General features: G+C 38.4%; 1 protein-coding gene across 1 annotated transcript in view; it reads right to left on the bottom strand.

Annotated features, from left to right (window-relative positions):
* CDH2 (cadherin 2) overlaps positions 1–12,822 on the bottom strand; it is a 215,187-nt gene that overhangs the window by 174,054 nt on the left and 28,311 nt on the right. Inside the window, exon 2 of the mRNA XM_040479173.1 lies at positions 12,286–12,397. Coding sequence (XP_040335107.1) covers positions 12,286–12,397 — 112 coding nt within the window. The remainder of the gene's footprint in view (positions 1–12,285; positions 12,398–12,822) is intronic.

Below are 12,822 nucleotides of genomic sequence, written 5' to 3'. Positions count from 1 at the left end.
CCTCTCTCTGTCCCTTCCCGACTTGCGCTTTGTCTCTCTTTCTCTTTCAAATATAAATAAACATTAAAAAATTTTAAACAAAAAAAAGTGGGTTTCTGAAATAAAAGACCAAGTAATAATGCACTGGCCCTTATTTGTAGCATTTTAAAATGGAATTCAACAAACTGCAAAAAAAGTCAAATGCCAATGTAAAAGGAGAACATTAGGAAGGCTAGTTGATGTCAGAGGAAAATCAAATGCAGTATATTGGTGCTTCCCCTCAGAAAGGAATGACCTTTGTTAAATCATAATATCAGTAATTGAAGGAGAGAGAAAGAAGGAGATTTCAGCGCTAGGAATTACCTGAAAGTAGAACTTATGAGCCATTTTCTTTTCCATAATTTTTTTAACCAGATAAGTACAGAATCTTACTCCATTTATTCACACTTATATTAGAATTTACTAGTCTCCTTACTTGAGCATCTGGTGAAATAAATGTTAAGATGTTTAAAAACAAACAAAAATGTAATAATAGTGTATAAAGATATATTCTGATCAATCATTAACATAAACAAAGGTTTCATCAATGTCCATTTTATTTTTTTAAGTTTATTTATTTTTGGGGGGGGGGGGGAGGAGCAGACAGAGAGGGAGAGAAAGACAAGAATCCCAAACAGGTTCTGCCCTGTCAGTGGGCTCGTACTCAGAAACTGCAAGATCATGACCTGAGCCGAAATCAAGAGCTGGATGCTTAACTGACCAAGCCAGCCAGGCACCCCAATCAATGTTTATTCTAAATGCAGGTAATATTTGTCCAAAGACAGAAAGTATGCTTCTATATAAACAAAACAAAGCAAACGAACAAGAAAGAAGAGGTAATGGACCACTTCCAAAGTATACGATCTCTAAAAATCCATCTGATCTGTGTTTCTGTCATGGAAATACATACTAAACCCAATTGTGCAAGTTTGGTGAAAACCACCTTTATAGAATCACCTGGAGTTCACTTGTAGCAATGCATGTTCTTAGGACTGAGACCTTAAAGTCTGGGGTAGGTCTCAGGAATCTGTACTTCAACAAGCTCCCCTCAGGGCAACTCTCAAGCACCCCAAAATCTGAAAACCAAGGATACTGGCTTTAAATAAAAAAAAGTTAAAACAAGAGCACTCTGGAAGAGTTATTTCCTGTACATTTGAATATAGACACTAGGAATAAAAGTTAAATTGGAAACGATAAAAGCATATAAATAGGACAGAAGCATGTCACAGTCAATTTAATAGGCAACATGATTAAAATCTGATGAGTTCAATTGTTAAAAGGATACTCCCTCATACTACCGGAAATCTCAAAATGAGTTGAAATGATGCACTGTCCTAAAGTATGATCTGCTCTTACAGGGAGGCACCGGGCATGTATGTCCAGGTGTAAGGACACACATCTTCAAAAGTGGCTGGCATTCTCAATTTCATTCTTTTTCTTTTTTAATATTTATTTAGTTTTGAGAGACAGAGCATGAGTGGGGGGAGGGGCAGAGAGAGAGGGAGGGAGAGAGAAGGGGACAGAGTCTCCAAAGTGGGCTCTGCCCTGACAGCAGAGAGCCCGATGTGGGGCTTGAACTCACAAACCGTGAAATCATGACCTGAGCTGAAGTCAGACGCTCAACCAACTGAAGCACCCAGGCTCCCCTCAATTTCATTCTTGGTACAGCTCAGATATTGAATATTAGCATCAACGATGATTCCACTTGGGAAAAAAAAGACTAAAAGAAATTTTTTTTCCAGAACGACAGTAAAGTACCCATGAAACGAACCTCATCCACATTGAAGAAGAAAGAATAGGTCAAGGTGACAGTGACTTTCCCTTACAAGTGGGCAAATCCCAACCAGAGTGATCTATGAAAGATTCAACAAGGAACAATTAAAGAAGCAAACTTTAAATTCCTGCAGAGACAGGATTCAAAATATAAAGTTATTGAAGGCCTCCCCTACCAAAAACAAAAAACAAAAACAAACAAAATCCTCAGTTTGAAAATGTAATGGATTCATCATAATGGATTCACCTTTGTTCTATGTTCTAGAAGTTTAGGGGACAATCGTTTACTGACATAAAAATTCTCAAGGTGAAGTAGAGACTTTGTAACAACTTAGATATGCTTTAAAAGATATATGCATTCTTGAAAACAGATGATTTTTTACTTTTTTGTTAAAGTTAATGAAATTCATTTTTCTGCAGGAATCTGAAGCAGTAACTGGGATGATCTAAATCCCTTGTTATTTATACCTTCATACATCTGCAATAGGTCTTTTCTCCACTGCCTGATGTTAAGAAATCTTATTTAAGAAAATTATAGGCCATGAACTGAACTATAGTCTTAACATGTCTCTTGAAGTTGCTGTAGGCTGAAACTCATCAACCACTTTTTGGTCATTTAACAATTTAAAGTGTGTGGGGTGGTGGGGGGTACGGTTTACTCCATCGATCTGGCAGCATATGTCACCTAAAAACTTGTAGATGTTATTGTACACCCTTTGTTCAGATGAGGATTTAAAGTAAGTACTGGCATTGATTTCTGAGGCTACTATGTGTTTGGGTTGCCAGTGGGGTCTCCAGATGATGTTGAAACGAGGGCCTTTTTGAAAAAAGAATCAACTTATAGGTCTAACATTTGAGTGCAAAAATCAATTTTTACAAGTGCAAGATGGTAAGCAGTTCATCTGAAAAACACCCCTGAGTTTTAGTTAAGCACAGGCTTAACAGGGGCCAACAGAACGATGCAGCGGGAAACAATGCCAAGGCCACCTTGGGCTGCACTGGAAGGGCCGCAACCACATCAAAGGCAGGAAGACAGGGCAGGGCACGGAAGATCTGAGTTCAGTTTCCTCTATTGCAAAGAACAAGTAGACCAGGATGCTTGAGCACCACTGAGGAAACCATCTGATGTTCAGCCTGTGGCAGAGAAGATCTAAGGAACCAAGGTGATCGTGTTTAGATACGTGAAGCATCTCTACGTGTTAAGTTCGGATTTCTCCTGTCTTGTTGACCACCGACCGCTGCTTGATCCTTGAAAAGGGCCTGATAGATGACAAACGTGCAAAAATACTCATTGAATGAAAAAAAATGATGAAATAAATGACCTGGGAGCATAAGAGAATACACTTGCTGGTCTGTATGATGCCAAAAGATGAGACAGGCACCAGTGGGTAAAAATTTTAGGAACATATGCTCCAGTTAAACTTTTTAAGAAACCACTTTTTAACAGTTAGAGCTCTCCAAAGACAGAGCAGACTTTGTAAGGGAGTGATCTCCTCCTCATGTGGGGGGGAGGGAGCAGCAGTGGTATTCTTGCAGAAACTGGATAACCATCTGTCAAGGATGCTACAGCAATGAAAACACTGTTTACATCATCGAACACCACAAGGGTTTCATTTTTATCCTATCTGCCATTTCTGTAGAGCAAGCCTTCTGCTGACATGAAATCATCAAGCTGAAATGAAGGATTTTAAACCATTTTAGGAGTGACTCAACAGAATGTGTTAGAGTGGTTCCCAAATGCAGGTACATAAAAACATCTGTGGAGCTCGTCATCAACACAGGTTTCTAAGTCCCACTTGATCTCATTTCTCTCGTCTGCTCCGTGACATTGTCCTAGCAATTAGCTCCTCTCTTCTGCACCATCGCCATTCCCCTCACTACTGGAGTCTGTGCTGTCCCTTTGCAAACCTGTCACTCCCTTCTGTAAAAAGAATATCCTCGGTTGACCCTGCTTTTTTCTCCAACCACCACCCAACTTCTCTTCTTCCTTTTAAGGGAAAACTCAATCTGTATCCACCATCCTGCCTCCACCTGACTGTTGACCACACCCAAAATGAAGACCCCAGTTACTCCATGTTGCAGAACCAATGGTGAATTCTCAGTCCTCATCCAAGTTGATCCTTCACAGTAGCATCAGACGCAGATGATCAAGCCCTCCCTTAAAATATTTCCTCACATGCCTCACATGACACCACACCTCCCTGATTTTTATCCTACCTCCCTGGTCACTCTTTCTCAGTCTCCTTTTCGTCTTCCGAACCTCTTCATCCTGACTTCCTAACACTGGAGTGCTCAAATTCTTGATATGAAACCATTTCTTTACTTTCCTTGGTTTTCTCCTCCTCACACGGGGATCCTTAGTGAGTTCAGCCTGGCTCTTGGCTCTACTTACCGTTTACACACTTAGGACTCCCCATGCTGCAGCCTAGCTAACTCCACTGAACCCCAAACCTACATCTAAATACCCCCCTGACATCTCTGACATTCATCTCCACAGATTCAAACCAAATTCCTGATCTTCCCCATCACAGTGGCTAACATCCTTCCCAGGGTTCAGACAAAATATCACAGAGTCATCCTTGACTCTGTTTCCCCACCACTCACCCAAGCCATCAACTCTTGCCAGCCCTACTGTCAAAAGAGATCCAAATAAACTAGGACTTCTAATCTCACACCACATACAAAAATTAATGCAAAATGGGTCAATGACATGAACGTAAGAGCTAAGACCATAAAAATCTTAGAAGAAAACACTGGAGCAAATCTTTATGACCTTGGATTTTGCAGTGGATTCTTAAGATATGACACAAAAAGCAAGAGCAACAAGAGAAAAAAAATGGACTTCATCAAAGTTAAACACTTTTGTGCATAAAAGGACATTATCAAGAAAGTGAAAAAACCTAGAGAATGGGAGAAAATACTTGCAAATCGTGTATCTATTGAGGGTCTAGTATCCAGAATATATAAAGAACTCTGACAACTCAAAGACAGAAAACAATCCAATTTAAAAATGGGCAAAGGACTTGAATAGACATTCCTCCAAAGAACACACCCAAATGATACCCACGAAAAGGAGCTCAACATCAGCAGTCCTTAGGGAAATGCAAATCAAAACCAGAAAGAGGTACCGCTTCACACCCACTAGGATGGCTACAGTCGAAACAAATGGAAAATAAGAAGTTTTGGTAAGGATGTACAAAACCCAGAATCCTTGTGTATTTGCTAGTGGCCATGCAAAATGGTGCAGGTGCTATGCAAAATAGTTTGGCAGTTCCCCAAAAAGTTAAACACAGAATTACCATATAACCCTTCAATTCCACTCCCAGGTATATACCTCAAAGAACTGAAAACAGGTACTCAAAAAAAAACAAAAACCAAAACAAACAAAAAATACCCCATACGTATACACATGTTCACACTAGCTCTAATCACAATAGCCAAGAGGTGAAAACACCCCGAAAGCCCAACTAATGAATAAGTAGTTACATAGTTTAGAGACAGACTGTAAATCATACACGTACATACATACATATAAGGGAGTACTATTTGGCCATAATAAGGAAGTCCTACTGACACATGCTGTGTTGTGGATGAACCTCCCAAACATTACACTACGTGAAAAAAGCCAGATAACAAAAGGTTTAAGGAACTGGGTCAGGAAGGAAGTTGTTGGGAGAAAATGCTTCATGGATAAGGGGTTTTACTTTGGAGTGATGAAAATGATTGGGAACTAGACACAGGTGGTGGCTACAAAACATTGTAATGTATTAAGTTCCATTAAATGATTTGCTTTAAAATGGCTGATTTTAGGGGCGCCTGGGTAGCTCAGTCGGTTGAGCATCTGACTTTGGCTCAGGTCATGATCTCGTGGTTCGTGGGTTCTAACCCCGCGTCGGGCTCTGTGCTGACAGTTCAGAGCCTGGAACCTGCTTCTGATTCTGTGTCTCCCTCTCTCTCTGCCCCTCCCCTGCTCACGCTCTGTCTCTCTCTGTCTCTCAAAAATAAATACATGTAAAAATAAATAAATAAAAAATAAATAAACAAAATAAAATAAAAATAAATAAAATGGTTAATTTTAGTTTATATTAATTTCACACCAATAAATTATTTTTAAAAATATTCAGAATCCAAGGGACACTGGGTGGCTCAGTCCGTTAAGTGTCTGACTCTTGATTTCAGCTCAGGCCATGGAATCGAGCCCTGCATTGGGCTCCATGGAGCCTGTTCAGGATTCTGTCTCTCCTCTCTCTCTGTCCGTTCCCTCGCTCACATGTGCTCTTTCACTCTCACTCTCAAAATAATAAATAAAAACACATTAAAAAAAAAGTATTTAGGGGGTGCCTGGGTGGCTCAGTTGGTTAAACATCTGACTTTGGCTCAGGTCATGATCTCAACAGTCTGTGAGTCTGAGCCCCGCACTGGGCTCTGTGCTGACAGCTCAGAGCCTGAAGCCTGCTTCAGATTCTGTCTCCCTCTCTCTCTCTGTCCCTCCTCTGCTCATGCTCTGTCTTTCTCTCCCTCTCTCTCTCTCAAAAATAAACATTTTTGAAAAATTAAACATAAAAAAATTTAAAAAAATATTCAGAATCCGACCCCTTCTCCTAACTCCAGTGCTACCCCATTGGTCCAAGACACCATATTCTCTCACTGACATTATTACTAGTCTCCTAAGTGGTCTTCTTGTTCCCACCTATCCCCTTTGTTTTTTCTCAACACAATAGCCAGAATGATGCTATTTTGTCAGTCAGATCATGTCTTTCCTGGGCTAAAAGCCAATAGTTTTTTATATCCTTGTAGTCAAAGCCAAAGTCCTTACAGTGGTCAACAAGGCCCTACCCAATGTGACCCATACCTGGTCTAACCTCCTCTGACCTCACCTTCTACTGCTCAGTCCTTTCCTCTCTCCACAAACAGATCACAACAGGCTCCTCGCTGCTCCACCAACATTCTAAAAACACTCCTGCCTCAGGGCCTTTGCACTTGATGTTTGCTCTAGTTTGAATGCTCTTTCCCAGATAGCTATAGTTCTAGGAGCATCTCCAACAACAGTTCTTACTCAACTATCTCCTATGCAGTGATGCCTCCCCTTAAGCATCCTATTTAAACTGCAGAACCACACATTCTCCCTATTTCCCTTCTCTGCATTATTTTTCTCCATAGCATTTACACCATCTAACATAGAGTAAATTTTACTTATTTCTCGTGTATATTTTCTACTCCTCTCTAGATGCTTACTCAAGAGCCTAAAAGGACAGTGAGAAAGGGGCTCTCTGCTCCTAGGACGACAGATTTTAAACCATTTGGGTGCCTGCTTGCCAGCGTGTTTGCATATGTGAACTGTGACTTACTTTCTTTAACACAGTCCTAGTTGCAAGTTTGAGACAGTAGGCCTCAGCTACTCTAAATTACTGAAGATTATAAATAACTGTAAAGGATTTAAAAAAAAAAAACAAAAAGTGACCACCCAAACTGGCTTATCTTGGTTTGCAGCATAACATTAAGATGGATCTAAAATACATCAAAAGGGATATTAAAAATTCCAAGTATTAAATAAAGTCCAAATGATATGATGAAGACAAGGATGGAATTTCTTAGTTCTTACGTTGATCTTATTACTGCCACATGGTATTAAAACAAGGTCCCCACCCCTAACAATCTACGTGGCTGCATTTCATCTGTAGCTCCTTGGAGTTTATCATAATATCCCAGAGAACAATCTCAGTACTTAGTGCCTTTTCCCACAACCATTGGAAATCTAAGTTCAAGGGACTGGTCCACTTTATAAATAAGATATTTATAAGCCTACCTTTCAAATATTTAAAAACATCTTCGCATTCAATAACAAAAAAATATGTACCAAAATTAAAAAAAAAATTAAAACAGCGCCAAGGTTTTCATAACAATTCAACACAAGCCTCAAACACAGCAAACTACTTGAAATAAAGATGGCTTCCCCATTCAGTAACACATATCATACAAAAATACTCACGTTATTAAAAAAGTCGTGCAGTTGTAAAGCCCTGCTAAACTAATAAAAAGTATTTTAGTACTGTTATCTAAAGATACCATACATTACAGCTTCCTCAGAGCATGTTAATGCAGACAAGCCTCAATCAGTACGTAAACTAATCTAAATCAAATTCCCTCCACTTGAAAATAATCATCATGTCCTGCCCAGAGTTGGTGAGTATAAATGGATTACTGAAAATATTCTCGGTAATTGCAGGTTGCTATTTATGTTGACCAGAGTTGGAGGAGTTTACTTAGTGAAATGTCGAAGCATGCAGACCACCAATGCACAACACACAGGAAAATCACTCTTGACATCCATACTAAAAACAGCCTGCTTCCTCTCTGCAATGTCATGGGGTGGTTATTTCATAGTGTCAGATACTCTGCTGGGGACAAAATGAAAATTTATGATTGCAGTTATTTTATTTCCGGGTAATGTGATACCACAAGAGATTTTTCTAGTTCAGCGGAGGAGAAGTTAAATATTAAAGACTAAATATTATTTTCCAAAGCCCTAAATTTTTCTGCTCGTAAACAGGTGTGTGCAAAATACCAATGGTGACGATAACTGAAGTGTATTTTTTAATTATGGGGGCTTTGTTTGCCTTATAGTCACCAATTCCCAAATATGTCTAGTAACACAGAAGTCACAGAGGCGAGTGGAAATAAAGAAGACCAGGTCTAAGATAAACTTGTCACAAGACACCTGGCCAGTTAAGCGAGCTGGCTGTCGTTAGCTCTCATTGTTTCCTGGGTTATACCATAATGTTTTGTTTTGTTTGTTAATCATCGCCATCATCAGAATTAAATTAGGAATCAGGAAACCTGGGTTCTAATTCCAGATCTCCAGCTAACCATCTAAAGAGCTGTATAATCATAGGAAAAGCCTATAATCTCTCTGAGCTCCAATTTGCTTATCTGTAAAATGAGGGAGGTTGATAATAAATGCTTTTAAAATGGAACAGGAAAATGCAAGGTAAAAATGAGTCCCTCACATTTTTTTTTTTTTAATTTTTTTTTTCAACCTTTTTATTTTATTTTTGGGACAGAGAGAGACAGAGCATGAACGGGGGAGGGTCAGAGAGAGAGGGAGACACAGAATCGGAAACAGGCTCCAGGCTCCGAGCCATCAGCCCAGAGCCCGACGCGGGGCTCGAACTCACAGACCGCGAGATCGTGACCTGGCTGAAGTCGGACGCTTAACCGACTGCGCCACCCAGGCGCCCCGAGTCCCTCACATTTTAAAATTGATCCTAATTTACAAAGGCAAACACAGAGAATACCACAGGATAAAAAAGGAATGTTTTTCACTTGAGGGGAAACAGAAATATGAAAAATATTATAAAATTAAATGGTCATGAGGATGTAGCAAAGAACTAACATACTTTTAGCCTTGGAAGGAAGAGTCCTACAAAAATGTAAAAAGAAAAAAAAAGTCAATAGTCTACGTTCCCTTTGGCCTAGTAATCCTACTTTTGAGCATAAATCCCACTAAAAAATATCCCTAAAGAAAAATCAAAGTTCTCTAAAAAAGAATCTCCATAGCAGCACTATATGTAAGAGAGAAAAATTGGAAACAACCTGTAAGTGCAAAAATAGAGGCACAGTTAAGGAAAATCTGGTTTTGCTAGCAAAATAGAACAAAGGCCTATATGGTCATTTTTTAAATACTGAACCATCTTCAAAAGAGTGGAAATAGTCAACAGGGTATAACATGGAATGTAAAGGTTCATCACAAAATACATCTGTCTTCTTCATGATTTTATAGAAAACATATCAATGACAACCGGGAGAGAAACTGGAGGGAAACAACTAGTTCATTGGGTGCAATCTTTCCATAAAGTTCATCACAACAGCAAAAACAACAACAATAACAACAACAACAACAACAACAACAACCACCCAAAAGGGTGGGGAGAAGAGAATGCTCTCCACACTACAGCCCAGCTTTTACATTTTCATGTTTCTTCTACATAGCTTCACTAACGTGCCTAATACCACCTTATATCTCCGTCTAATGCTTCATGTTTTCCAAGCACTTTCACAAAGATTATGCTGTTTCATTGTTTGAAAAATAATCAGCATTTGACACCTCTACACCAAAATGTCAAACTTTTGTACCAGGTCTGGTGTGTCAGGGATGTATCCTATGAAACCATACTCTACATATTGCTCCCCTCTCCCCAAATGTCATCAATAAGAAATCAAAGGAGGCATCAAGAGTCAGGAGTTAAGATTTCCGTAAGCTTTCAGACTCTAAAGTAAACTTTAATATGGTAGAACTGGCCAGGAGGCAAATGCCTTAGAAAACTGTTTACATGCATCTTATGGACTATTGCTTTTTTCCTTAAACATCATAAATCACAAAACCTGGCAAAAAGGATCACTCTGGTTGGCCGAGCAATAGATCCCTTTCAGATTTAGTAAATGTAAGGTAAGTAAACTTCAGCGCACAGAATTCATGAACATAGCCATGGCACGGTATTCAGGTTCAGTGTATAGATGCACCTTTCCATCATTATCCCACTAAAACCTCCAAAAAGATAGAAAAGGTAAAAATGTAGAATTCTTCTAAACAACAATTCTCCAAAGGAAACTTCACTGGTGGCAACACTTTTGTTAAAAAAAAAAGAAAAGTGGATATTTCACAAAAGCCTGTGTCAATTTTCTTCCTCACCCAAAAACATTCTTTCTACTAATCAATATCTTGAACTTTGTTTTAAGCTTTCAGATACTGGTGTCCTTTAGCATTAATTATGAGTGACAAGGAAAAAGGTAATGGTATGGCACGAGAGAAACAGTTTTTTAAAAAAGGCTAAGAGGTAACAACGTTAACAGTTGGGCATACCGACGCATAGAAGTTCTATCAGAGACCACGATACACGCTTGTCTCAGTGATGGCTAGAGCACAAAGTCAAAAGCAGTTTCAATCTTTCACATAACTCTAGCCAGTTTCTAGGCTATACTAACAAGACCCTGGCCTAGAAAACAGGCTTTCATTTTCAAAACCATTCAACGTGCCAATGTACTTCATCTTAAATCAGTGGTTTCTAACGACAGACCGTGTGTTGATTTGTAACTAGCAAATTTCAGCAAGCTTTAAGGAAAAGAGACAAATAGAAAGAATTATCCATTTAAAAATGAATCTCAGAAGTAAATTGCAAAAATTCAGCAAATTCCACTGGTATTTATTCTCTGGCTGAATTATTCCAGAGAAGCGTGATCAACACATTTTGTTTTCAGAATTCAAATAATATTTACAGGTCCCGTAGGTCCTAGGATACTACATAACAATTCAAAGATTTAAAGAAAATGACAAATGTGTGGAAGAACTCCAAGACTCATAGTGAGTAAAATTATGATTTGACTTAAGCCTCTAACATGTCAACCATTACCCATTAGATGAGCAATTCGGTGTTGAGACAGACTAATTTAACATTTACTCATTAAAATACCAGGTAATAAGGCAAGAACAGAAAGACGTCTTTAAAAAAAAATCATCTTCAGAAAGATCACACAGGTATGAGCAAATCACATTAGAATAGAAATGAAAATAAAATGGTAATCTGCACTAAAGAACCTTAGTAGCTAAGAGGCCATTTACATTTCAAAGTCCTCTGTCTATGGTATTCTTAAGTATTACACCACCAAGGTTTGTCAGTGCTGCAGAGACACTTCAATTAAGGCTGTGTGGTACAGCCCTATGTAAATTAATTAGCTGAGGTTGCACGGATTTTCTAAAAAGAGCTCTCTAAAACAGCCTTAGAGATATGCACGATTTGTGGGGAATTACAATTCAAATACAACTTACTAATCAATTCTTTTTGCTTTCACATTTCAATGACATTTTATGTAATGATAAATAAGTCCATGAAAATACTACTAACCAAAATTGTATTTGCTTTCAATTAGGGTTAAAAAAAAGAGGGGGGCTTTCAAGTTTGTTTATGATACTCAAAGTTTTATTTCCGATTTTATCTAGACTTACTGTCATGATAAGTACAATGAACTTGATCCACATTTAAATAGGAGATGTGTCTATATTTGAATTTCACATGTTAACAACGAAATTAGCTATCCAGTAACTTCTACAAACAATGTATTTCTTTAACTCAAAATATTAAGTGGATTTTTTGCTGTAAAGAATCTCTATCAGAATCACATGTTTGGCAAATAGTATTCTTCAACATAAGTAAAATGTGTGCAGAAAAACCTAAAAATTAATTGCATAATGGTTTCTACCATAAATTAAAAATGGAAGAATTCTGAAGTTTTCAAGAGATTAGGAGCCTTCCAATTATGTACATAAGAGATTCATAAGCTCTTCTGTAATCCTAAAATAAAGTCCCTACAGTCTCATTATAGTGATTGTGAAAAATTCATACTTGTTATACAGTAGAGATGATTTAGAGACTTTTTAATGGCTAATTTGTTTCAAGAGCATAGACACTGTATGTACAAATATATCTTTTAAGATAGTACCATTGAGAAGAGGCTGTCCTTCATGCACATCCTGCGATAAGACTGCACTGTAAACATCTTCAGGAAATCCAGTCTTGCATAATGCGATTTCACCAGAAGCCTCTACAGACGCCTGCAACACAAGAAAAAAATGTGTGCAATGATTGCTACCTCCTTCAACCGAGAAACATTCCACTTGGCATAAAGCCTCGATTTTTCAGCTATCTTGTACAAACAACCCCTTTGTTTCCGAACAGTTACAATTAGAATGTAGAGGGCAAAGGGTTAATCTTTTTGATAACTGGAGTAGAAGAAACAAATCCCACTTGTCCTGTCCAGTAAAATCGAAATAATACACATTCTAGGTTCTTCTAAAGACCGCACATTTCCATTAAAATGGTCATTGTGACTGAAGAATTATCAAGTGGACCAGGGGTAGGTGACAGCCAAATAGTTTTTAGGCTCCACAAATCACCACCGCCAACTTAACTTTTCAAGAAACATGTATATTCAAGTATATAGATTTTTATATCCTCATCAAATTCCCAGGCTATGAGG

The sequence above is a fragment of the Herpailurus yagouaroundi genome, unplaced genomic scaffold (assembly GCF_014898765.1).
Source record: "Herpailurus yagouaroundi ecotype Mexico unplaced genomic scaffold, PumYag 142, whole genome shotgun sequence".
In the NCBI taxonomy this organism is placed as follows: Eukaryota; Metazoa; Chordata; class Mammalia; order Carnivora; family Felidae; genus Herpailurus; species Herpailurus yagouaroundi.
Note: the sequence above shows the minus strand (reverse complement) of the source record. Positions and strands in the feature narration are given on the sequence as shown.